This window comes from Mesoplodon mirus (assembly GCF_964341445.2).
Source record: "Mesoplodon mirus genome assembly, chromosome: 7".
Lineage (NCBI taxonomy): Eukaryota > Metazoa > Chordata > Mammalia > Artiodactyla > Ziphiidae > Mesoplodon > Mesoplodon mirus.
In genome coordinates, this window is record NC_138983.1 from 137314331 (window position 1) to 137341379 (window position 27049).

The following is a 27049-nucleotide window of genomic DNA, read 5'->3' on the forward strand; positions in this document are numbered from 1 at the left end:
ATCTGGGACCAAAGGATTTCCAGAAAGCAAATGGGAGAGAAAGTTGTCTTTCTCCTCATGGAAACTGCATTCCTTACAAATTTGTGTCTGGGGCAGGAAGAAGTAGAGAATATTTCTTGCAGGCAGATTTTTGTTTTGTCTTATGATCTCAGTGAGGTAAAGAGTAGGTGAAGGTGGGGGACTTGGAAAGTAAACAGGGCACGCTGGGTGTTTTTATGGCTGGATCATTTTAGAAACCATTTTCAAATCAGGACCAATTTTCTTTAAAAAGCATATAGTTTAGAACCTTACGGCCTACATACTTAGATGGCAAACAGCACTCTTATAAAACTGTGTGGGTTTTGGCAATAGAAAAATGAACTTCTTTCATTTGATATTTGCTTTAGAATAAAGATATAAGGTCCCAAACAGGAAAACCTGGCTCCGCCTCACCCCTTTCTCCATCTTTTGTCCCCAGCAAGTTCTTCTTTCAGTCAACTTATTCACATACTTTACCTCCTAAGAGTCGATAAGCATAATAGTCTTTAATTAAACGAGCTTCGGTATTTATTTTGCACTAGGTAGATAAAAGGGTTGAGAAGGCACCGGGGTATAACGGGAGTAGAACAGATACAACGTTCGTTGCCCTTGAAGAATTATAACCTCTTGCTGAAGACCCCACATGTGTGCACAAGGACCTGAGAGGCAGCGTGTTGATAGATAACTCTGAGTGGCACCATCAGATAAAGCTTTAAGGTTGAACTTGAATGGCTCTGACAGATAGAGGGTGCCCACCCACGCACAGCTGGAGGAAGGAAGGGAATCTACCTGGAGAGAGAGCACGGGCCAAAGGACAGAAGCAGGAGAGAGCAGAATACAAGCCCCTAGACTTCTGTGAAACTATCTCATCCAACTTCCTGGCTAAACCAACTCCATAATACATTCTGTCCCCAAGTAAAAGTCCTACTGCCAACCAAGCCCACATGATTCTCCTAGAGACACATGAAGCCTTAATGAACGGTGCTCTCACGGTTCTGGAAAGAATCTGGTTTGCCATCACTTTGTTGAATTTGGACTCCATGCATTTGTAAAGGATATAAACTCTAAAGAAAGGGCTGGTTTTTTCCTCAATAAGGTCTGTCCTCCCTAATGGCAAGATATGAAATGAAATGCAGACATTTTGCTAAATCATGGTAAATCTTTCTGACAGCTACAAGGGCAGAATGATTCTTTATCAAGCGGCACAGGCAAAAGGGCTGATGCCCCGAGCTTACAGATCACCACACAATGCTACACCCAGCACAGAGAAGTCACAGCTTCTGTGGTCACGATAGTGCCTTTATCTGCAACCTCAGACTTTTGTGTTTATCTGTCTTGGTCTTTATCCCCCATTGATTAATCCAAGTGTCTGGAAGTAAGTATGACCCACTCTCCATTGGTCATAATAATATAGTGCAACAGTAACAGGGAACATATGGGGAAGAAAAAAAAGTCCAAGTGTGCACGTGACCACATGTAAAATAAACAACAAGGACTTCCTGTATAGCACAGGGAACTATATTAAATGTCTTGTAATAAACTATAATGAAAATAATCGAAACATAAAAAATGGATATACACATATATACGTATAACCAAATCACTTTGCTGTACACCTGAAACTAACACAACATTGTAAATCAACTATACTTCAATTGAGAAAAAGTCAAAGTGTGGATTATTTATACATAAGCCGCAGATTTACCTCCTTAACTGTTATGACACTTTAACACTAAAATTAGCTTGCATTTCCTAAACGAACATTGGTGAGAAAGAGGCCTATCTGGGATTAAAATGAGTAGATAATGTCACTTAGGAAATGTTTGCTAAGTTTGGATCTTGATTCTATCACTTTTCTTTCATTCCCCTCCAGCCCTCCACACCCAGAAACAGTGGCCCCTAGAGAAGCAAGCGCCTGTGGGTGAGGTCTGCAGTATCAAGATGTGTGGGGAAACCAGACTCTGTCCTGCTGGTGAAGACATCAAAGCCAGGAGTAGTTCTCTGTATCCTATCACTTGCTTGCGTGCACTTCCAGAAAAGCCGAGTTCACAGGTACTTTCAGACCAGAGACAGGTGGGAGCGCGCGGGACGCGGCAGGAGGGCTCAGCGAATCTGAGAAGAGCGCAGCGCACGTGCCACGGGGGCTGCTGGCGCCCGAACCTCCTCCACCGCTTCGTGCTGCCTCTGCTTCAACCCCGCTGCGCCTGGCTCACGGCAGGGAAACGTTATGATGATTTTCACTTGTTTCTTGCTTGACACATTCTTCCGGGTTCGTGTTTTCCTGCCTGTTTTTAAGAAAACCAGACCCTGCCGTCTCTGTGCACTGCGGAGTAGCAGACCAGTCTCAGGGTGCGGGAGGGGCGTTTTGGGGTAGCCGCCCCTCACGGGCTCTCTCCCGAGCAGCACTGGCCTCCTCACCCTTTACGCCACAGAGGAGCGACGGAGGCTTGCTGGCTGGAAACCCTCCCGCCTTCGGCGCTTTGTTCTCTGGCCCGCCAAGGCAGGGCAAGCAAGCGCTGCCCTGTGACGTCTGGCTCTCCCGGTGGAAAGGGGACAGAGGAGCCGCGTTACGGCGGAGCCCGCCCAGCGGGGCTTCAATGAGCGCAGCAGCATCATGCTTTCCCTTCCCCCCCGTTACGGCTCCTTCCCGGCTCCTGCTCCCGTCTGCAGCCCGCAGGGCTGGCTAGCCCTCCCGTCCTCACCCTCAGAAAGCGCATCTCCCCGCAGCGCGCAGGACGGCGAGGAGCAACAGCAGGCTCCCGGGCCGCGGCGGCGGGGGCCGGCCAGAGCGCGGCCGCCGGGGGCCCGGAGCCAGGCTGCTCCAGGGCTCCATCAGGAGCTGAGGAGGGGCCAGTAATGGCTCCGCTGCGTCCCAGCAGGGCGCCGGCGCTTGACAAACCTGCTCTTACACGTGATCTCGATCGATTCTCAAAAGGGTTGTAACGTTTTCGCCCCTTTTTCTACTAGAGACCTGAGTCTCGGTGCAGGTGAGTTACCCAAGCACATGGCATCCTCAGAGGCGACTAGGTGGCAGGGCGAGGACTCCACCACCTCATATGCAGGCAGCGGCGGGAACAGGCTGGGAGGGAGCAAGGGGGTCAGGAGGGGCTGAGGCAGGAGCCGAGTCCCAGGGGCAGGACCAGGCCGGCGGTTCGCGCGCGTGTGGTCGAGCCCCCCGTTCCAGGCAGCAGGCCTGCAGATGAGAGACGCTCTCAGGGGGACTCTTCCTTGACCCCCGCCGTGCAGAGGGAACCCACCGAGGTCCCTCACCTGCCGGGCCCTAGTGCCCACAGGCCCCCTCCGCCTGACCCCGCGGGGCTCCCGCCTCGGCTCTCGCCCCTCCCTCCCCACACACCGGGCTGGCCCTGTGCTGGGCCGCACGCAGCTGTCTTTAAAATTTCTGGATTGCTGTAACTTACACGCAAAATGTGGCGTCTCGGCCACTTGCAAGTGTGCAGTTCAGCAGGGTCACACACACTGGTGTAGACGGGTCTCCAGGACTGCTTCCTCTCGTGAGGCGGAACCTGCGTCCTCTTGTGAGGCGGAACCTGCGTCCTCTTGTGAGGCGGAACCTCCACGCCCGCTACACGGCCACCCCTGGCCCTCGACCGCCATTCCATCTGTCCTGTGGGCCTGGCCACTCGGGGCGCCTCAGATAAGTGAGGCCGGACAGGATGCGTATGCCGCGGTCTACTCTCCGTACCTCTGCCCACCTGGTTCACTGTGCCCGCACCTGGACACCCCCCCATTCCTTCACCAGCTAATTCCTGTTAATCCTTTAGAAGTCAATTCAGATGTCATCACCTCAGGCTCTCCCTGGCTCCCCAGCCTCAATTAAGTTCCCCTCCTGTATATTTAGTGGTGCGTATTAGCTGCACCCAGTTGGAGGTGGCGTCCGAGTCCTAAGCCCCTGATACTTGAGGTGCGGTTGAAGGCCTGCATTCTCACTGGCTACGTCTGGGAGCTTGTGAGAATGCAGTTCGCTAGGCCTTTACCAGGGCGCCGGGTCGCTCACGCACACACTCAGGTTCAGTAAGCACTGTTCTCACTGGACGAGGGGGCTGCAAACTACTCCTGGGCTAAACGCAGCCGGCCGCCCTCTGTGTGAACAAAGCTTTATGCCAACACAGCCGGTCATCTGAATACGCATTGCCTGTGGCTGCTTTCACACCACAGTGGAAGGGCTGAGCAGCTGCAACAGAGACCACCATGTGGCCACACAGCCTAAAATATGTGTTCCCTGGCCCTTTACCACAGATGTCTACTAGACCATAGGCTCCTTCAAAGTGGGAACCCGTCTTATTTTGCTTTGTAAGAAGAAAGGCAGATTAGCACAATGGTTATGTGTGTGGGCTTGAGGGCAGACTGACAAGATTTGTATCTCAGCTCTGCCATTTCCCTCAAGTGTCACGTCTCTCTGTGCCTCATGTTCCCTTATAAAATGGGGACAGAGAGTAGAACTACCTTACAGGGCTGATGTGTGGGTTACGTAAGGTAACGTACGTGAAGTGCTTCACATGGCACCTTCCGCAAACGTTACCCTTAGCTGGTTTGTTATTTTTAGAGCACCGGGGACTTTGGTGATGTTGGCAGGTTGGCCCCTGCACCTGACCCTGTTTATCAACACCCTTTCTCTGCTTCTTCCTTGCTAACATCTAATTATTTTTTCAGGTATCTAACCTTCCTGGAGAGTGACCTCCTCTCTGGGCGACAAACACTACTACGAACCAGTCGTGGTCACACGTCCTCAATGTCAGGGCACTGGCTCAGGGGCGGGCAGTTCTGGCCGAGTCAGGAGAAGAGCAGTCTTGGAGGGCTTCTGGAAAACGGTGTCCTCATTCTTTAGAAGAAAACATGGGAGAGACGCCCCCGTTCTTGCATGGATATTGTTATATGTGAATGTGATGCCCTGAACCGCAGCAACTATGAAGATAGGCGGTCTGAGGACGAGCTAGCATGTTTACAAGGGCAAAGTAAAAAGATGGGAAGAATCTGGGCCCTCTATGAGGTCAGAGTTGCTGAATCCATCCACCCCTGGGCCTCACCCACTCAGGTACTGATCTGAGGGAAGACAATAAATGCTTCTAGTAATTTAATTTCAGTCTAAAGCAACCTAACTCATATAGCCAGGGACCATGTTGACACCTATTTTTACTCCGCCCAGGACCTAACAACTGTTGCTGGGTGCCACGAGGAAAGGAAGAGTGGAAGCTGGAAATGGAGGGGCTGGGCAGGGCGAACGGGGAACCACGGATGTTCCAGGTTAGTGTAGGTCCAGTTCTTCATTCATCACTCACTCTCTCAGCTGGAGTATCTTTTCCTGAGACCCGTGGCTCGCTCCCAAATGCTTATCTCCCTCGTGGTCTGAACCTACTACCTAAACACGGGAGGTCGTTTCAGAGCCAGATGGGGTTTGATTATTTCCTTGACGATATCCATTATTTCCCTTCTGGGTAGAAGGAGGGTCTGCAGACAGCTGATCTTTTTGGGGCAGAGAGTATGGAGGTGGGGTCTCTTATAGAACACGAAATACAAGGAAGTGTTCTTTGGGCTGGAAGTATCAGAAGATTGCTTAGAATTTACCGTTATAGGGGTTTAACGGTGTGTCAGCTTGTGTACTGGTTTTGTGTCATATCTGAGCCAGAACCAGTAGCAGAGATTCAAAGCAGTATAGGTGGCAAGTACACACGAGAGCAAAGCACGGGCAGAGACGGGCAGCAGAGCCTCTCCTGGAGAGCACCCTGGCCCTGGCGGAGGGAGGGAGGGGCGGTGCAGTGTCGCTGGGCCCCCTGCAGTCCCTCACCCTGCACACACTTACCACAGGGAGAAATGCTGAGCGGCTTCTCCTGTGAGTGCCCCGGGTGGGAGACGCTCTGAGAACTCTGGAGCCAGAAAGTGACTGTAACAATCAACTTTTTTGTTTTGGTTTTTGTTTGTTTTTTTTGCCGTACGCGGGCCTCTCACTGCTGTGGCCTCTCCCGCTGCGGAGCACAGGCTCCGGACGCGCAGGCTCAGCGGCCACGGCTCACGGGCCCAGCCGCTCCGCGGCATGTGGGATCTTCCCGGACCGGGGCACGAACCCGTGTCCCCTGCATCGGCAGGCGGACTCTCAACCACTGCGCCACCAGGGAAGCCCAACAATCAACTTTTTAAGGCAGAAGGAACCAAGTGACATGACCTTATTCATCCCCTTGCCTTTAGGCACTAACAGTAAAGCCCCCAATTACCTCACGACATGTTTGATGGTTAAAAGCCTTCCAGGGTGGGGTGCAGGGAAGCAGAAAGATTTCACAGCTTTCTCCCGTGAGACGTTTTAATCTAAGAGAACTCTGACGCTTGTCCTAGACCCACCCTTTTCTCACCAGTCCAACCCCAAGACCCTCCTCCAAGTGGAAGGGTCCCAGTTCAGTGGCAGCAGGCACTCCCCCGCGAGCACAAGCTAAAGGGACGAGGGTGGGCGAACCCCCCGCGGCGAGACCTATGTGCAGCGCCTGCCTCCTGGCTCTCTGTCCCTCCTTTCCTTCCACCAATTTCTGCGAATTGTCTGTCTTTCTAATGGACGCCATGCCTTTGCTTTCACCACTCGTGCTCTTCAAGACTAATTAGATCCTGAAGGAACAGGAAGTACAAAGCTGTTTCTGGGTAAGCTGCTAATGTTCTTGGTTTAGAGTTAAAGATCCCTGCCAGAGACTTGTGGAGAGAGAACCCTCCCTCCTCTGGGCGTTCTCAGCCAAGAAGCAAGTGCTTCCCTTCCCTCGGGCAGCTCTCTGGGCTGAATGTGCAACTTGCCATGCGACTGGGTTGAAGAAAGACAGGGGAGGCCACAAAGGTCAAAACTCACTTGCTCTTGGGGAGGGGGTTAGAAAGCTAGTAAAGAAAACCTGCGGTGCAGCTTTCAGGAGAGGGTATGGAGGGTCGGGTGGATCTACCAGAAGTGTTGTCAGTCTGTGCTGAGGTCTTTGGGACAGGAAGACTACAGCCACCCAGGGAGAAAGCCTGCAGTGACACCCTCTACGGGGCCGATGTGCTGGAAGGAGTGCCTTGAGAAAGGTTTCCCTCTCTCTTGCGGGGCTGTTGGCAAGCTAGGTAGGACCAGGGGTCTGGCTTTCAAGAGTGGTCCCGAATGAATTTTCAGTTTCCTGGTGGGAAAGAGAACTCAGAAGATTGTCTTCTCCTCTAAGAAAATCTGGCTATGGTTTTTCTCCTGGTCTACCTAGAGCCTGCACTGGTGGGTGAGGCACACGTGTGCACGGGGCCAGGCTGTCGGCAAACAACCTTAGGGAGGAGGGCAAAGGAGAGGCAAAAGGGGCTCATTTCTCTACCTCACAGCTTCCTTTTCCAAAGGAAGCAGGATCCACCCACCAGCAACAGTCCAAACACCACCAAAGAGGCATGGAAATGGGTATGCATGCAACTGGTACATATACCCCCTCACTGCCTGCTACAAATGGAGTGTAAGTTGGGGGAGAACTGTGCCACTGAGACCCCAGGCCTTCTGAGCCACAGCCCAGTTCCAGAGGCACAGCCCTTCTGACTGGTCTCTGGGTGGCAGAGTAATGCTCCCTTCCTAACCTTCGAAGAAATGGGTGAAATAACCTCCGGCTAAGGGGAGATGCCCATCTTCTTGGGGCTGCCTGGGGTGTCTGCAGCAGAGCTGGTTATGGCGGACTCCTCAGCAGAGGCACTGAGATCCAAGAATTCCAGGATGATGTCCCAAAGGCAGTAAATCAAATGCCTGAAACAAATGAACAAAACAACTTAGAGGAGGGTCTGGCTCCGTCTAGAGACACCAGATCCTGTTTATGACATTTATCTTCCCTCTCCCTTTCCCCTCTACTGATATCCTTAGTGGACTCCAAACATCAACAGCTGGACAAAGCCTCTGCCATGAAACAAAAGTCTGTTGAACTCATAAAGGCTATGACCCCAGTAAATGTGGAGATGGTACCTGAGACTGGATGTTAGGAAATTCCGCATTGCTTTATAGCTAGCTACATCAGCACACTGGCACTGCTCTGAAGAACTCTAAGGGAGGGAAAAATCCCTGTGATAACAACTTACTAAGAATTTTCAGGTTACCTGTGATGAGGTAAAGCCAGGAGCCTTGGGGTGCGACAGTTAACAGACACGGCGTGCTGCAGGACGGGGGCGTGAGAGGGGAGTGGACAAGCACTCAACACGTGCAAAAGATTCCACCCCAAGGCACCAGCCAGGGAACCACTGACCTCTCTGTACTATTCAAGGAGGGTGCACCAGCATTTCTGGTCCCCTTGTCAGAGGCCAACTCATCATCTTGTCGACCTCACATCAGGCAAAGACCCACGCTGAAAGTGCTGCCCAGGCCAAGGGCTGTTCTCGAGATGCTCACAGGGGCAGGCAGGTGTCAGGAAGAACAGGCCTGGGGGCTGACAGGGCCTTTTCAGTAGCTCACGTCGGGGCCTGCATCGAGTTCTTCCAAATGCAAACAGTGGCTGGTCCCACTGGCTTCCGACCACCTGACACCTGCTCAGGGGCCAGCGGAGTGGGTTTTACCCAGTGTGTGTGGGCCTGGTCATCACACTCCAGGGCCCAGGGCCCAGGGCGAGGAGAGACTGCAGCGCCGTCCCTCTCAGTGAGGCTGTTCACCCAGAAACCCGAGGTGCCTCAGACCAGAGGCGGCTTCAGCCGTGCCTACCGGTTGATGAGGGGCTGCTGCAGTGACTCTAAGACAAGACTCCAGCTCAGCCGGCATTTGTTCACCCCAAGGATTTCTACGACGATATCTGAAGAGGAAAAACAGATGTGGTTTTAGTGTCACCGCTGAAGCTTTAGCTTCTAAGGGGTTTGTCTCCTCAAGATATCTGCTGTCTTTAATCATACTGGGTACTTCTGGCACACCTCTGAACCACACAGCCAAGCTAAAGTCATCAGCAAACAGGGAAAAGCCAAGAAACATGTTTCTTAACTTTACCTATCTAAATTAGAATGGGCCTCAAGAAACAATTTGGTAACCCGTCACTAAAGTGCAGGCACTTCTGATACAACAGTTTAGGTTGGAGAACAGAGGTTACTAAGAGTGAGTAACACTGTCCAAGGCTAAGAGTTCACTACTGTACCCTGCTTCCCCCAGCACAACCACAGGCAACAAACTGCCTTCCCTGCCCTCCCAAAAAACCATATAAAGCAAAGGGAAAAAACCTTCTTCAGTTTGTTTTTATCTACTGCTAAGGACCATACACTTCACTCACTGGCCCCAAGCTACCAAGCTCAGCTTCTGCAGGACCTATATCATTTTCTTCCCTGGTCCAAAATGCCATAAGTTGGCAGAGACCAGGAAGTCTTCATCTGGTGGGAAAATGAAGAGACCTGCCTGAAAGTGAGCCTGCCCATTCCCTCAGCATCCCTGGAAGTCCTGACCATTTTCCTGTTAGCCTCAGAAATGGGGGGTCAACAAATTTTTGAGTTCAGCCACAGTCAAGGCCCTTTTAAAAAACAGGGAAGGGTGTAGGTAATGGTGGTGAAGCAGGAGGGGAAGGAACAGTTATTGGCATAATCAGTCTCACTGTCCAGTCACCTGGCAGGACTCCCATCAGGCTCTGCAAGGCCTGTTTCTCAGCAGCTGCCTTCTGCTCCTGGGTCCTTACGGGTCGAGGATACTCAGGCAAAAGCCCGCCAGGCCAGATGGATTCCTGAAGAAGCCGGAGGTACTGCACCCAGCGCTGAGGACACGTCAGAGTAGCTACCTGCACCTCTAGCCACCTGTGGTTGAAGACAGAAGGGTCAGGTCAACCTGGAGGAAAGGATGCAGCGAGGCGTGAGTCATGTGAGCAATCAGAACAGAGCAAAGCCAAGTGAGCACCGACTCTCACGGGTGAAACCAAGCCAATCAACCACTTGGGATCACAGAATTTGAAGATGACTAATAATACTCTCATAATTATTCACTGAGCTCTGCTATGAGGCACGTGTAGTATTAGGGGCTTTAGAACAGAACATGAAAGGGGCCTCTGGCTCTGGGGAAGGCTGCACCTTTCCAACTGTCCCCCAGTGGAAAGCACCAGAACTTCTCGGTAACGTGTACACACAGCCTTCAGAGTGCAGGGTTTGGTTGATTTTATACAAATCCCTCTCCCTGGCCACCCTGTCCGTATCCAGTTGCTCTTCAAGCCCCCAGGACCTGTCCTGAGGACTCCCTTCGTCTGCCCTTTGCTCCTTACAGACCAGGCCTTCTCCGTTCCAGTAACAGAAATCTGTCCCTTTGGCAAAACCTGTTCAAACTCCACCTCCTCCACGAAATCCTTCCAGAGCATTCCAGCCAGAAATGCTCTCTCTCCTCAGGTCTCCTTTGGCACTCAGTTCTAGAACACAGATTTAGCACCAGAATTTCACTTTGGAACATAAATTATTTTCTCGTGTCTACAGCTTGACTTTTCCAACTAAATTGTAAGCACCACAAGAGTTCCCCATAACAAAAATTTCCCAAGGTGAAAAATTTGTTGATTGACTGGCAATTGTTCTTATTACAGTGAAAATTTACCCCTTTGTCTTGCTTTCAAAAACGAGTCAGTAACTCTGAGGGGGCAGGTATGCCTAACCTGCAGTTCCTGCAAGGCGTTTCAACGTTAATTCTTTACTTGTCTCTGCGTTTTTTCAGAGTGATACGGTCACTAGCTGAGGTTTAAGACTGCAGAGGCCTCCTTAGTAGGTCCCATTTTGAGACTGGCATGGCTGTGGCTGTGATGAATGAACCATCAGCCACGTTACTCACGCACAGAAGACTCTATTTGGTACCGCACCACATGCAGCTCATGCCACCACTCTCAACCCGAGCTACTTGTCGCCCATCCAAGAGCAGAGGGGGCTGCCAACGCAAACTTTATTTAACCTCCACTCTGCCAGACAGTCTGCATTCCACTCAAGCTAGGCATTCCAGCTTTGGGGGCTGCAATCCCCCAAGCCCAGGGCTCACAGATGATTCTAAGAATAGGAAGTCTGAAAGGTGATGGCAGGGCAAGAATGGCAGACGTCGATGGAGATCAAGAGCGGCACAGAGCTGCTCCTGCCCAAAATAGCCATCACGATTGTATTGTTATTGTTAGGGCTGCATCTCCTCCTTACAGGGCTTTTCATTCAGTGAGTCTAAGACGCCCGATGAAAGGGATCCAGTAGCAAGAATTCCTGTTCCTGTTTATAGAAGAGGGTCGCCAAAGGGAGGTGCATGCGATGACCTGATGTTGACTTTAGCTAAGGTGTTGACTAAACTAAGGTGTAGCTAAAGTGTTGACTTTAGCTAAGGTGAAGGACCTGCACCAGCGTCTCACCTAAGTGATTTGAGGGAGAGGGGCAAGGACCTGAGAGTCAAAAAATTTAAGTCCTCCAAAGGAGCCAGGAGAATCCTAAACAAGAAGGCTTCAGTCAGCATTAGTTCTAGCTCAGCTTCTCATTCACAGACGCATACAATAGGCTGGCTTGCCCTTCTCTTTGCCCTTCTCTTTGCCCTCAGGAGTCAGTAGTACCTGTGACTCAACTCTTCAGAGAGATCTTAACATCCACTCAACCCTTCCTCGGCTAAGCATAACATACGACAGCAAACCTGGGCACCTCGGTCACCTTCACGGCACGTTTTACAACATATGAGTCTCACGGTTTTGAATTAACAGTCATTCACTCGACGGGAACAGGACCTCGAGCTGCATTTGGGCAAGGAGGTCCTCTTTGTTCCCTTCCACAGTGACTGAGTGTCTCATGCACACATGCTTGATGCAAAACAAATGTGTGCACGTGGCAAAATATAAACTTACACAAATATACTAGACTGTACCTCATCAAACTCTAAATGGGGGTATTGGGAAGAAGAATCAAAGTGTGAAAAAGTAAGAGTAAGCTGTTCTTAACCTACGAGTGGGAAGGTTAAAAAGAAATCTGTGTTTTGAAGCAAAAGGAATGGAACTTATGTGTCTGCAGTCCAGTGTGTCACAACAGCTTTTCCAGCATCAGTTTCTGGAATCTGCTGCTATCACTATTAAGCTAACAGACAGCTCAAGTTTCAAGGTGGATATACACACACATATCCCTCGGACTATTTACTATTTACAAATTATTTATAAGAAATCATCTACTAAATACAAATGTTATTGTTTACGTAATACAAGATGCATGAGGTAAATACGCTAAAATAAATATGGTAGAGAATAGCCTCAAATAGCACTGGTTTTATTTTCTACTACTATTCTAGTTCTGATATTTGATTTAGATATCTTCTTCTACCATCCTACCTTTTTCCCAAAGAAAAGAAGAAGAAAAAAAGCCAAACCACATCTGTTCTGTCTGGCCATCTCTGAATGATTCAGAGCACAAAGAAGCCTTACCAGGGGGCCCAGAATAGGCAATAAAATGAGAAAAAAACAACAACAGATGTACACTGAGACATGCAAGAGCCTCTATGATGCCAGACGTGGGATGCAGAGATCAGCGCATCCATTCCACCGGGCGCGCATGTCCAGTCCACGCTCAAAGGAACCTGGTCTGAAACAGCTATACATAAAGGGATGAAGCAGTGGCTAAAAAGGATACAGTTTAACACTAGGGCTTAAGATGGCACTTCAAGGTTAGCAGAAGGTCATTTTCCATCAAAACAGCACAATCAAATCTCAAGAGTAAGGGGAGAAAGCTTTAAGGGACCACATCTAATTAGCCAAATTCCCCTCACTTCTTTTCTAAGATCGGTGCTATGGCTGAGTAGGAAGGCCCTGAACAAGTATGGCTTAATGGGGAGGGAGCGGGAGAAGGACAGTGAAATAGTAACAGAAAATATTCACAAGAGCAATAACGATATTCTAACAAAAATGCCTGGTGCAGTCTAAATGAAAGACAGTAACAGACTGCTTCCTGAATCCTCTTCAGCCACTGGGCTGTACTTCTGTATCCAACACAAGGGCGATGACGCCTCAGCCACTTACAACCAACCGGAAGTACCAAATACAGGTCAAAGAGAAAGAGAGAGAAAAAGAAGATGACGTTAAAGCTTCTGTCACTTTAAACAGATCTACAGATTGCAAGTGTCCACTCATCCTGTCACCCTTAGAGCAGGGTTAACGGTCATTTAAATGGGTTGCTGGGCACAGGGTATTTTTCAAACTGTGGCTGAACAGCATTAGAGGTCATGGCGTCTACTCTGTGGTTTGTGACAACGTTTAAAAGAACACCTAAATGTAAATAGATAAGAACAGAAAAGATAGAAGTGCACTTCAAGTTTTGGGACCCTTTTACTTATGTATATATGGATATAGCAGATCTGTATTTGTGTGTGTGTGCGCGTGTGTGTGTTCACAGTGGGTCATGACGTAAAATGTATTTTTTACTGTGAGATGAAGTTTTAAAAAAGTTTGAAAAACATCGATACGGTATAAGGAATTAAGAGTTCCAAGAGAAGGAGGAAAAAGCTCAAGCCACAGTTTTAGCCTCCTGGAGACAGTCCCCACGTCCACCCGCCCCCAAGCACCCTGTGAAATGTTTACAATGGCATAAACCCCAACACCGTGTTCTGTATACAGTCCTAGAACACTGCTCTGAGCATTTGCTCATGAAATCAGTAGGCCCAATCTATTGGGTGGAGAGAAAGGAGATCTTGAGGATGATGGTGTGGATCCAAGGTATTTCCCATTACACAAGTTGTTTTTGCCAACTTCACACCTGATAAAAGTAACAGTTCCCTTCCCTCTGATTCCTTTCCCAGGCCTCTGCCTTCCTGCTACGGCTCCTTCGTGTGTTTACAGACAGTTCCTCCCTGTCTGTGCTCAGCTCTAGGCTTCCTAGTCCTGCAGCAGCCAGACCCAGGTTGCTCGGCTGTGCCTGAGAGAGTTCAGGCCCTCTGACTGTGTATCTAGGTCACCATCCTTTCCTGCCCTGTGTGGCGAGAAGAATGAGGAGGAAATGAACTTCAAGGGCAAGAAACTCCTGTTTCTTCCTCCCAGTGACTATTGTGAAATCTAAAGTGGCTTGTAGAGTCTCACACAATTTCTTCTTTGATTTTTGCTTTCATGTTTTAAATCATGGATCCACATCTTTAAAACATGTGCTTCAAAGGAAGACTACTGACTGAACATCATGATTTAAGAATCTGAGTTCTATAGTTTTATAACTTAGCCACAAACAGTTTTTGTTTTTGATTAGTAATATATAAGTTGCAGATACAAAATTAATATGCTTTAATAATTGAAGTATTTTTAACCAAGGAGGTTAAAGAAATCCTCTGCTGAACCTTAGAGGTTATCTTTTCCAATCTCACCAATTCACGAATGAAAACACTGAGAAAAAAACAAGCATTTCACAGCAAGAGGCTTATAGAAACATACAACTTTAGAGCTGGAAGGAAAGAGGTTACCATATCCAACCTCCTCCCAAAGTAGAAATCCCCTGTGTGATATCATGGCAGAGCCAAGGGTTCTGGCCTCTGACTCCAGAAAGTTGGGCTTTTATCTTAGCTCTGCCACCAATGAGAAAAGTGACTTTGGGGAAGTTGCTTAATTCCTGAAAAGGGTAATTTCAATTCATTAGGGATGCTTCTTAAATACTGGCACCAAAATCTGCCTCCTTGTAACTTCCAGCCATTGCTCCTATTTATACCCTCAGAAGTTTAACAGGAGGTATTAAAGTTACTTGGTCAAATCTCTTTCAAAAGACAACACTATGCATTTTTAAATTCAGCTGTTGTGCTAAGTCTCCTCCACAAGGTATATACATCTTTGATTCTGCCAACGTCAAGGTTGAGCACACAGAAGACACTCAACATCAGATGAATGAAGGAGAGAAATGAATCATTCCTCATCCTGGTTCCCTCCTCTGGGTGTGGGCTGCTTTGTTATTCTCTCTTAAAATGGAGTGCCCAGAACCAAACACAACTTCCAGATGTGCCCTGACCAGCAAAAAATGCAGATTAGTGCCTTGCTTGACCCAGACACCATACTTCTATTAATATAGTCAAAGGCTGTGTTGGCTTTTTGGGCACACACATCAAAGCACTGACTCATACTGAGTTTGCACTCAATTAGAACCTTTAACAAAAAGTCACATGTGCCTGTTAAGCCTAGACTTGTCCTTTTGTACTTGTGTAATTAAAAAAAAATCTAAATGCTGATTTATAATATTTATTTCTATTAAATTCCATCTTGTTTGCTTTAGACTATCATTCTAATTCTTTTAATCCTTTTGAATCCTGACTTCTGTCACCCAGAGTATTAATTTTACCTCTAAGATTAGAGTTACTTGCAAATTTCTGATGAACAGGGTAAGTTCAATGCTCTGTCACTAGAAAATGCCCTCCAGGCTATCAATCTATTAGCTACTTGGGCTAAAGACACTCAGTTAGCCATGGACCACTTAAAAGTACCACAGTCCAGACCATGTGTGTCCATATGGATATTAGGAAAATATGGCATAAGCTTGTTGAAATTCACAGACAGTATAACAACCAATGCATTCCTTTCATTTAATGGTCTGATAGTCCTGCTAAGCCAAGAAAGAAGCCTTGCTAATCAGGCAGGGTGCATTCCCACTGAATGCACACTGGGTTCCAGGGCTTGCTGTTTCTCTTCCTGAGTGTTCACAAAACATCTACTTAATAATCTACTTCAGAAATTTCCAGAGATAAATGTCAGGGTCAGGAGCCTGTATCCACTTTTTATAAGGCCAGATATTTGTCCATCTCCAACCCAACACATCTCTATATGGAAATTTTCTTAATGATCTTAGGTCTTCAATGATAAATACAAATTCTTTCAGTTCCATGGAACAGAATTCATCTGGGTCAGGTACATGAGTTTTAAAGCAGACTGAATGCTCTCTTATTATTTTCATTCCTATTTTAGTCTTCAATTCTAGTTTAAACACATTTGCTCAATTCTTCTTGTTAGACCCTTTTCCTTTACAGAAAAAAACAGAAATTAAATACCCTAGGCAAAAAGTATACCAATTCGTTGTTGAATAAATGATTTCTCAATGTAACCAGTTACTACTATAGCATCTGTTCCAAACAATTTACCTGTATTTTCTTTGTTCTTCTTGTTTTTAACATGTGCGTTTTTTTTTTGTTTTTTTTAAAATCTTTTCCACTAGCATTTATCCACAATGTCAGCTCCTTCTGAGTCAAGCTTTTTGGACACCATTCTTACCAGTTCTAGTTTCTGTTCTCTGCATTACTCAGTATGTTTCTCCTTTCTCTGTTTTTTATATACGTTCATCTATAGTCTGATCTCAGTTAACTACTCTGGTTTCATTTGATGCTGATTCTTTTTCTTTCTTACTGGAGTCATGTGTTTGTTTATTCCATTTACTCAGTACATACTGGTTGAGCTTCTTAAAAGTGCCAAAAGAATAAGACTGTAAAATTTTGAGGGGAGGCATCTCAATTCATTTTGGTATATTCCTCAGCATTTACTGTAAGAGCACCCTTCATATAATAAGGCATCAAATATATACTGAATGAATCAACCTTATTCCAAAACTCTCAGCGATAACTTCCAGTGTTAAAACTTTAAGTTCACTTGTTATTATGGCATATAAGACAGGATTCTCAGTTATGTTCTTCTGTGAATTCTAGTACCTCTCACCTACCTCTACTTTCCTCTCTGTCAGCTGTTTTCCATTACATCCACTTGTAGCTGTATCTGAGTTTTTCTTGCAGCTTCCTCCCCTTTGCTGAGTTGATGGGTCTCCTGTCAAGTATACTCTTCCTACTCCCCTTGGGTTATGTTTTAACTGCAGTCAGGAGTCCACCAGGTGAGCATCATTCGCCAGAGGAAGAAAATTTAAAAACCTTTCCTCTGTACCAGCTACACAATTAACTATTCATTCCACATTTTCCTTTTTCTTCCAAAGACAGAGCTTACGGATAAAAGAAAGGATGAAAATCTAGGCCTCCAAGTCCTGAAGTTTTCTACTAAGAATCTCAAAATTGTTAGAGATACAGTCCATGCCTCCTCATGTGTCATTATTTCTTTTTACACAAAGGTAGGTAATAATCTATTGATTTATTGATTTAATAAGCAACAAGAAGCTTGCAGTATCCCAAGTCAGACATCCTGTTGAGAAGGATACTATGCTGTTCTGTTAGTTATGCTTCTCAATCCACAAGGTAGGAGACAGAGTCACCCTTGACTTCTCCTCTCCTCCATCCCTAGTCCATGTGCCCCACGCAACAGCACATAATTACTGCAACAATTACTGAAGCTAGTTGAGCGACCTCCTCAGTACTCAGTTTCTCATGAACTCATCACCCCTTTACTATCGCTGCAGCAATCATCTTACTTTCGGTCCCCATCACCTTTCATTTCTGTCAGTGTAACTCTTTCCTGATTTCTCTCCCCGGCTCTAACGTTTCTTCCTTCCATTAATCCTCGACAGCGCTATTTAAGTGCTTTTTCTAAGTTACAAACTTGATCATGTCATCATCTATTTAAATTCTGTACATGGTTTCCTAATAAATGGGGGTCGAATCCTACGTTCTTTGAATAGCGCACAGGGCTCTGTATGGGTCGGTGCCTATTGAACTCTTCGGTGTAATCTCTGGCCACTCTGGTTGCACGTCGTGTATTCCCAATCGTACCTGACTTCTTCGAGTACCATAAATACGCCACACTGCTTCACAACTCTGCCTTCAATACTCTAGTCTACAATGTCAGCTCTCGATTTCCCTTCATCCTTTAAATCCTATCTCAGATGTCATCTCCTTTATAAGCCTTCCCTGGGCTTCTCATAATTTACTTAGTCCCTTCTCTTAATCATGTATAGAGCTCTTTTTTTTTTTTTTTTTTTTTTTGCGGTACGTGGGCCTCTCACTGTTGTGGCCTCTCCCATTGAGGAGCACAGGCTCCGGATGCGCAGGCTCAGCGGCCATGGCTCACGGGCCCAGCCGCTCCACGGCATGTGGGATCCTCCCGGACCAGGGCACGAACCCGCGTCCCCTGCATTGGCAGGCGGACTCCCAACCACTGCACCACCAGGGAAGCCCTAGAGCTCTTTTTAAAGTCCTAACTTCATACTATAACTCTTTATTTATAAGATTGCAGGGTAGGAATTTGGGGTCTTTTTTTGTATTTTAATCACTTAACATAGTGTCTGGCACATAGTAGGTAATCAATACATATTAGTTACTACGTGAATTAATGGGACAAACACTGGTCTTAAAGCATGGCGCACAGCTCAAACTAAGCTGTGCAGAAGGCAAACTTCCCAATACTTAAAGCAGCAACAGAATAGTGAGCTCTTTATTATTTGTGCTTATGGAGGAGGACAATAATTAAAAAAAAAAGTAGACAATCTAGAAATCCTTTGTATTTGGCATTTGAGATGTATTTATATAAACATTTGGCAGATTTATTTTCCTAAGACCTTTTTGTTTAGGCTAATATTACAATTGAACTGTGTGCCAATACACCAGCTGTAGGGTGGCTGTTCTAAGAAGTATACTGGGTAATAAGTCAGCTGAGCTACAATTATGAACTCGTCATGAATAATCCATGCAATTCACACCTGGTTATGTACTCCCCCGGAAGGGAAGAGAGGTGGAAGGCAAGGGAGTGGGTCAGCTGGGCTTCGTGTCTGGCACACTCCATAAATCCTAGAGAGGAGAGACAGCTGCCAGCAGTCTATGTTTTTGTTAGTTTTCCTGGCAAATAGGCCCAGAGGATAGAAGAGACTGAAAGTCAAACAAAAGCAAAGGGGTTGTGAGGGCTGTGAGTCACACTTGTATTTTGGGAAGCACTCCTGATGGATGGAGCAGCATCGGGCTGACTCCAACCCAGTACTTGAAGCTAGTAAGAAGAATATAAGGTAGCAGAATGTCTGGGTACAAACGGCCAGAAGCAAAGGTCTGCCTACCTTCCTAACAAATACAGAATGAGAGGGAGCCGCTTGGGAGTTCTGTGTTCATGGGATAAATGAGAGGGATGGCAAGTGGAAATGTTTACAAATCTGTTCTAGACTTGAGCAGTGTGACACTTGTAGGATTCCAATTTTAAAGACGATTACACAAATCTATGCCCCTCTGAAGGCCTTCAGGACAACTTTTCTCAGCCCCACACTATGTGGCCATAAATGTACCATAAACCAGCTCTGAAAAATCGGGACCGATAGACCTCAAAGCTGGGCAAAATCAGTCACACGTTTTGGATATCTGCCCGTTTTTCATCTGACCCAAGTAAAAGCTGCAGCAGGACATCTTTCTCACAATCAGTAACTCCCTCCGAGTCTCTGGAACCACCATGTCTCTTCTCCAAGTCTGAGAGATTCCTGTCCAGAAGAGGCCATCACAGTTTTCACCCCAACACTGCACATAAAACTGGTCCATACCCTTCAGGGGAAAAAAAACTCGGTAGCCAGAAGAGCCACAAAGGCTTCACATAGCGTGTTGTAGTGAGTGAGAACAGCACTGAAAAGCCACACACAGGATTGAGCCTGGTTTGGCCACTTAGAAGTGGAAAAAACTCTGAGTTCTGGATTCCTTCTTAAGACTGATTCTTGCCTTGCTTCCTTCACAAAGTTATCGAGACGAAAGGAGAAAAATGAAAGCATTTTTGAAAGTGCTTGTGTGTTTGCGTATGTGTCAGAGAAAGACTCCTTTGGATCCTCTTGAAAAATTCTACCAGATCCAAGGGACTAAATGATGGCGGGATGCTGAGGGAACTCTGCATTTCATGCTTTAGTTTTCCTTTTGTAAGACTTACTCTCCTCCTGTCAGGTTCAGGAATGTGAACATTAGAAGGGCGAACCATCTTGGTACTGTTTACAAAGGTTGAGGAGGGGCTCCCTGGGGTGATGGGTAACTCGAGGACACTAGTTCAGAATCCTTCCTAAAACGAGACCGATCTACACTCAACGATGAAACAATCACCACAGGGACTGCAGGATCCAAAATGACTCCCTTTCCTTCTTTCCTTGGTCCCGTGTGAACAGCACGCCTGGCTCGTTCTCAGTCACCAGGTAGTTATCCTGACCCTTTCCTTTCTCAGCACCTACGGCAGGGAGGTGGGTGGGGAAAGGAAAGGCTGATTCAAATGGCCACGCATTCAGAAGAATACTGTGTCTGGTGGAGGGTAAAGGTCAGGGAGAGGGAGAGAAACACTTAGCGCTGGAGCACTGGGAAGAAGGGCAAGACACAAAGGAGGGCAGCAGCGGGAATTTAGTGGTTGTCTTGACAACCAGACCCCTGTTGTTCCCAGGGACTCTACCTCGCCGGCTAAGACGGTCACTACAGGAGGGGAGAAAGGAGGGGGACTCCTGGAGGAGGGAGAGGTGATGAGGAAGTATGTGCTCCACTTGATGCGCCGGCTCCCAACATCCACAAACATTAGAGATCACAGATTTAGAGTACGCTCAGCCACGATGTGGATGAGAAGAATTAGGGATGTATGTAAACAAGCAGACATGGCAGAGTTTCAAATTATGCCGTGAAAACGGCGAGAGTAAGCTGGAAACGACTAGCCTTGAAGAGAACAGAGGATGCACGTGAGAAGCAGATGTCGAAGTTAAGAAAGCAGGACAAGCCCTGGCAGGAGCTGGGGAGGAAGGAAAGCGAGTATCATGAACAGAATCACCTTGGGGAGGAGAACGACCCGAAGGTATCTGCTCTGAGTTAACCGTCTACAGGCAGAATTTGAAAACCTTTCCAAACAGAAGGCTATCCATCGTGACACTAGGAATACAGGACACAGCAGTGACAACGCCAGAGCCTCCACACAGCAGAGACTTTGGGGGCCCGACTTGTGGTTGGAAAACAAGAGGGAGAGAGGAGGAGGTGGCAGAGAGAGTCCCTTGAGGCTGTATTTACACAGCAAGCACACTGTGTTTACATAGATTCTGTATTTATGGGGGTTAAATCACCCCAAGAAAACCTCTGGTCCTATAATTATATCAGTGTTAGATAAAAGTATGTTTCCCACCAGTTCACCTCGACTCCCTCCCTGCTCCAGTACCAGACAGGCTGCCGGACACTTGCTGAGGTCTCTGTCTCAAGACAGAGGTAAAGGTCAAAACTGAGGCATTAACATTGGCTCCGTCTCCAAACCGAAGTTGATAGGAAAAAGCCAAACGATCTCCACCCGTGGCTGAAAGCAACAGGCTGATAAGGCTCCCAGCATCAGTGCAATCTGATAATCTCTACCTCAGTGACATGTGTATCTAGGACTTTGGTATCCTAGAAAGGCCTTCTTGAGCATAGGACCAACTAGCTTACAGAGAGTACTGACAAAATTTTTCAACCTCAGATGTCCAGCTGATTTTATCAGCTATAAAAACCCTGGTTCACTCTGGGTTCCTGAGTCAAAACGGTTCTCAACAAATCAGCTCTAGCACTGAATCCCCAAGGGGCTGCTCCAAGGGGCATCTTCTGGCTGCACACACTGCTCAGAGAAGTGCATGCTGAAGGACAATCAAAACAGGAGGAGGGGAAGGATAAAAGAAACTGGGCTGGTCTCAAAGTCAAGGGCACGAAGGAGAGGGCAGATAAGTTGCCTCTGAATCACGGAGCGGGACAACGAATGGTTTCATTACTATCACCACCAGGGCAAGGACCTAAAATTGCAGAATAAGCAGCTCCCTCAAAGAAGGCAAATAGGTATCCTTTAACCTGTAGCGCCACCTGGTGCCCAGGGAGAAATCCCACCCTAACTCCCCCAAGCAGCAGTGGCAGGCGGGCTTTCCATAATGTATTTAACAAAACAAAAGGATCCCTCTCTCTGCACACAGACACTCAGAAAGGGGCTGGCTGAAAATATTCAAAATATGTTTAAAGGTTACTTTTAATTGTAAAAGTAAAAATAATGTCCCTTTCCCTCTTTAAAAATGTTTCAGTGCCTGGAACATTCTTTACCCTAAACCGGTCTAAATGATTCCTATAATGCAAGGTCTAGCTTTAAACACTTTCCTCTCTAAAGCCTACCTAACATTTACCCCCAAGAATCCTTATGATTTTTTTTTTTTTTTTTACTGTGTTTATGGTCTATACTGTGTCATTTGGCCTCACACTGTTCAGTACTTCTGACTCTTACGGATTACCTCTTCTCTTAGGCTGAAAGGACCCTAACATAGAAATGACGCCATAGGAGGTCTGAAGAGCTAGTTCCCAACAATTACTTAAGCAGACACAGGCATCAAATCTTACACAGACTTTTCAAAGATTATCTGTAAAGAGATCACCATACAAGAACCAAATGAAGTGAGTTTCCTAGAAAGTAAAGGAAGAGGGCTGGGAGTACCTGGCTTAAGGGGCAGCTCCCTGGCTCTGAAGCTCTGAGTTTCTGCTCTGGGTATGACTTGGGGAGATGTTAAGTAAGTATGTGAGGAGGACAGGATGGCACTCAGAGATAGCTAACATGAAGGAAGAAGAGACCCTGACCTGAAGGATGCAGAAAAGGCCATCTGTCTCACGGGGTCTTTGCTACTAACAGATCACAAGGCAGGCTCACTATAAAGACCTCGCCAAAAAACCACTGCAATGTACACACATTATCTGTCCTACATCAGACATGTGACTGCCCTAGCAAATAAGAGACCCAAGGAAATGGAAGGTGGAGCTTGTAAAGATGGAGGAGGACTCCCATTTACTGAGTGTCACCACATGGCAGGCATGCAGCAAGAGGCCTCAGTCACTTCATGAGCGAGGCACCGTTACTCCCACTTGGAGAGTAACTGAGGCAGAGGGAAGCTGAGTGACTTGTTCTAAGTCACACAGAGAACAAGCCTCAAAGCATGACTTGAATCCAGACTTCAAAGCCCACATCCTTACTTCCCCATGTGGAAGCAAAGAGGCTGAGAAGGCAAAGCAGCAACAGATGCTTCCAGAGGGGGCAAGCTTAGATGGAACCTCACTGTGGGAGGCCCACGATGGCAGAGGGCACTGTGTTCCTCTGGAAAGGAGATGGCCTGAGGCCCAACCACGGCTCTGGGAATGGGAGCTGCCCAACTAAAGACCTGTGGGGCAGGCCAGAAAGGGGGTTTCCGTTTACATTTGTGTTTCTCATCCCCAGCAGCACTGGGGAACCCCTGAGACTCTCACCAGTGATGAGGACAGGGACCGATTCAACTGGAAGGGCATGTGATGTTCACTCATCTGACAAATACTAAGTGCCTTCCATCTGCGCGGCTAAGTGCCTACAACAGAATGGTGAGGAAGACAGAGTCCCTGCCCACAAGATGCTTACAGTCTGAAACTGTCCTCAAAAAGTGTCTTAGGTTCCTCTTTGTAGTTAGAGAGGCAAGAGATACCGATAACCTGACTTGGAAAAAAAGGTTTTAAAGCTTAAATACATCGATGCTATTCTGTTTTTTTCTTAACTGCTACCACTTCTGTACCTTTGTTTGAGACTATGAGAGTGTAAGAGCATGCACCACACACAGAAGTGCAAATGCACACCTACCTGTTACAACTTTAAAGATGTATTCAAGTAGAAACTGTCAGTACCCGACAGGAAAGGCATTATGCCTTTATCCTAAGATGGGAGTAGAATAAAAGACCCCTAAGAAATATGACAGTGAGGTCACTCATACAATTGGAGACTGTTGGGGCCCATCCTGACCCAGTCTACGGAAGTGAAGAGCTTCCCTTTTTCAAGGTCTAGTGGAAGAGGCACAGGACAAGTAGTGTTCCTCTTCCCCAGGAAGCACAGTACAACCTGAACAAAGGCACTGCTGCAGAACATAGATTTCAGCCCCTTAAAATCAACCCGGGGCTAGAACTAGAGGGCCAGGAGATAATCGGACAGGAAAACTGGAAGACTTAGTTTGAGATAATTTTGTATCTGGGACTCTTGCAAAAGTATGCATTTTTCTACAAAAGCTACGCATAGAAAGAGATCAGGTGTGAGACGCCACAGGCACCAGAGCTGAATTGAAAGAGAAATTTATGGAGCAAAGGAAGAAACCATAATCCATGTTTCCTGAAAAACTCTGAATCGTAACTCTGATAATCTTTTTCTGATTGGGAATAGGATTTAGAATAGAGATACCAAAGGGAGACTATATAATTTCTGATCCAGAAGTGCTTCAAGAATACAGATGGAAATGAATTTATATGCTACCATCAAATACATGTGTCTCTGAGGCCAGACAGATGGAAAGTAAGAGAGATTAGACGGAAATAGTGCACAGGGACTTTCAGGTGAGGCCAATTCTAGTGGCCGCTGCTTCGTGAGAAAGCTTGCTCAATGGGGAGGCCCGCATGCAGTGGTAGGAAGGGCACAGGCTTGCAGGCCAGGATGACTTAAGTGGAATCTCAGATGTGGCCCTTACTAGCTCTATGATTCTGGGAAGCTTCTTTAATCTGAGTATCATTTTCCTCACTTATAAAATACATGCCTACCTCAGAGAATTGAACTGCACCTTCGTATATAAAGTACACAGCTTCTTACCTGATATAGTTAGTATTTAATAAATGTCAGTTCCTTTTCTGTTGTGATTGCTCATGACCTTTCAGTGGTGGGCCTGGAGCTTCCCGTAAGATATAACCATCGTCAGAAAGACCATTTAACTATCTGCTACTTAGACGTGCCCACCGAGAAAGAGGCCCTTGAACGGACTCCACTCAGAGAACACCTAAGATTCTGGAGTGACCCAAGAGAATGGCAGAGGCAGAAGAGCCCATGGTCATCCATTCATAATTGCCCTTCAGGAAAATGAATGTTCCTACCTGCGAACACAGCCCTCTCCAATGGTCCCATACACTGTCCACAAACCTTCTCCTGACCTTTCCTGAGAGATGGTTTGTAGAGACCTCTTTTCTAAGAGAACAATTCCATGGCCTGGCACGAGGTCCAGAGCTTGCCATTTAATTTTCTCCTGGACCCACTGCTTGCTGAACAACTTCACCTGACATATTCTTTTTTTTCTTCTTCCTCTCTGTCTGCTTCCTGACTTCATGTACTTTTCTACCCATAGATCGCAGGACTTTCTCTTTTTTCCCAGCTCTTCTGCCATGCTACTCCAGTCCCACGTGCCCTCAACACATACACATGCTCACTCAACCACACTCACTCTTTAAGAAATCCTCACACAGATGCCAGGAATGTGTCTGCTGTCCTTTTGACACAGAGTCTGATGCCATCTTCGGGGCCATGCGGAGGGCAGAGCCACAGGACGTGGCATTCGTGTACTCTGCTGCTAGCCTGGCTCATATTTTTATCGTGGCTTTGCTCTGGGCATCCAGGCAGGGAACCAGGCCAGCTTCTTCTCATTCCTTCACTCTATATTAGGACTCCATAATAATCTCACCCCTCACCTTGGCTGGGTCTTCCTGCCCCAAACCTTCTACCATCAATGGAGCACAGTACATCTCTCCTCTTTCCCTCCAACCCAGTCAATGTCTGAGTACTTGTCCAGTTCCCTAAACCTGATTCTCACGCATGCAGGGATACTGTCGGTTTCTCCTGTTTTCGGACATGAGCAGTCTACACAAGCTGGACTCACTCCTTGGCTTAGACTGCTACCCCCACTCCTCTCCCCTCCCTTAGACTCTAAGTCCAAATAAGGAGTGCTCCTTCTTACATAATTGGATGTTCCCAGCACAGAAGCTGACACACGAGGTCAGGCGCGCATGTGTGCAAGACTTCCCTTTGACTTAACGATGCCTTTTTTGGGCATCTAACTTCTCTTCAGCTCCCTGCCCCCTCTCTCTCCACACCACCAACAATCAAGGGAGATTTATGGAGCCTGGCTCAAATCAGAACTCTTCCAACCTTGGCTTGGAACGAGGGGTCAGAAGGTTGAATTTACTCTCTCTCTTCTTTTTCCCTTGCAGGCCAGAGATAGAGAAGGAGGGGGGAGGAGGGGAGGGGAGAGAGGGAGAGAGAGAGAGAGATTGAGCCTGTGCAGGACAGAGAAAAAGCGAGAGAGTGCATGCTTCTGATCTGGCAGCGGTCCCTGGCGTCCCAGGCAGTTAGTGATGCATATAGGTCTTTTAAGGGAGCAAGGAGAATAAGGAAAGCTGGAAGCAGAAGAAATTAACTTATCTTCTTGGAGATGATAATGCTGGAGGTTGGAAAATGATGACATTTTTAAAAGGAGATGCGTCTAAGTCTAGATGCCATCAGGGATGGCAGTGTGCTCAGGATAACCAGAGAAGTGGCGGTAGCTACCCGTGGCATCAACACCAACCCTCCTCTTTCGAACTTAAAGAAAGATAATCCAAGTGTTCTGCAAAAGGATATGGCTCAGACACAAGTGATTTCAGGGAGAGAACAAACATGCTGCCTCCTGAGCAGCAGTCACGGGGACAGTCTCGGAGAGGCCAGCACTGAACCGGCTGGGACCACCCACACCTCTCCGTCGGAGCGAGGACAGGTCGGGCAGGAGGTGCTGCAGCTTTGGGGCGGTATCACTTCCAGCGTATTTGCTTACCTTGCTTTGGTAATGCCCAAGAATGTAGCGCTGCATGAACCTCTCTTTAAAAATAAAAATGCAAGCTGTCCAAGGGACAAGTAACATGGGCTGACTTGAGGGTGCTGCAGAGTACTCTGTGTTATATGTGAGTGGGCGTATGTGGAAATGCAGTTTTTGTTTTACAAACTGACTGGCAGTCTCCTCTCGGGGAATGTATACTGCTTTGAGTCAAAGATTTTGGGGCTGGCTTTTATCCCTTCAAATCATAGAGCAAACATCTGATCCTGAGAGACAGTCACTATAGCTGAACATCAGACAAACCTGGGTTCAGACTGTGCCTGTAGTATACTTATTAGCTCTGTGATCTTGAATGAACAACCACAATTCTTTGTAAGCCTTTGCATCTTTGAGACGGGGATCATAAGAGGTCTTTCACACGGCTTTTGCGGGCATTCAGTGACACGCTTGTAGTGCTCAGCACAGTGTCTGCACAAAGTAAACTCTCAACAAAAGTTTGCTGGATGGTAAACCCTGAAGCTGATAAGACTGTTAATGTCTACACTCTGAACCCTGAACTAAGCCCTGTCTTTTCCATGTGTACCATGCACATGGAACTTGCTGGTATAGACCATGGGCCACAGGCATCAGATCCTCTAAGCCCTGGAGGGGGCACTGGGATTCCTTC

The 27049-nt window shown here is 47.2% G+C and overlaps 1 protein-coding gene across 5 annotated transcripts in view; it reads right to left on the minus strand.

The window, feature by feature from the left end:
- Positions 1-6313: 6313 nt before the first annotated feature.
- Positions 6314-27049, minus strand: part of SNX19 (sorting nexin 19) — a 37144-nt gene continuing 16408 nt past the window's right edge. For 3 of the 5 annotated variants that reach the window (XM_082629305.1, XM_082629304.1, XM_082629300.1), the window contains exons 9-11: positions 9572-9756; positions 8693-8780; positions 6314-7753 (exon numbers count right to left, since the gene is read on the minus strand). In XM_082629305.1, the coding sequence (XP_082485431.1) occupies positions 7621-7753; positions 8693-8780; positions 9572-9756 (406 nt within the window). In that variant the 3' untranslated portion in view covers positions 6314-7620. Of the gene's footprint in view, positions 7754-8692; positions 8781-9571; positions 9788-27049 lie in introns of those variants that run through there. The other 2 variants (XM_082629303.1, XM_082629302.1) reach the window with 2 other exon arrangements.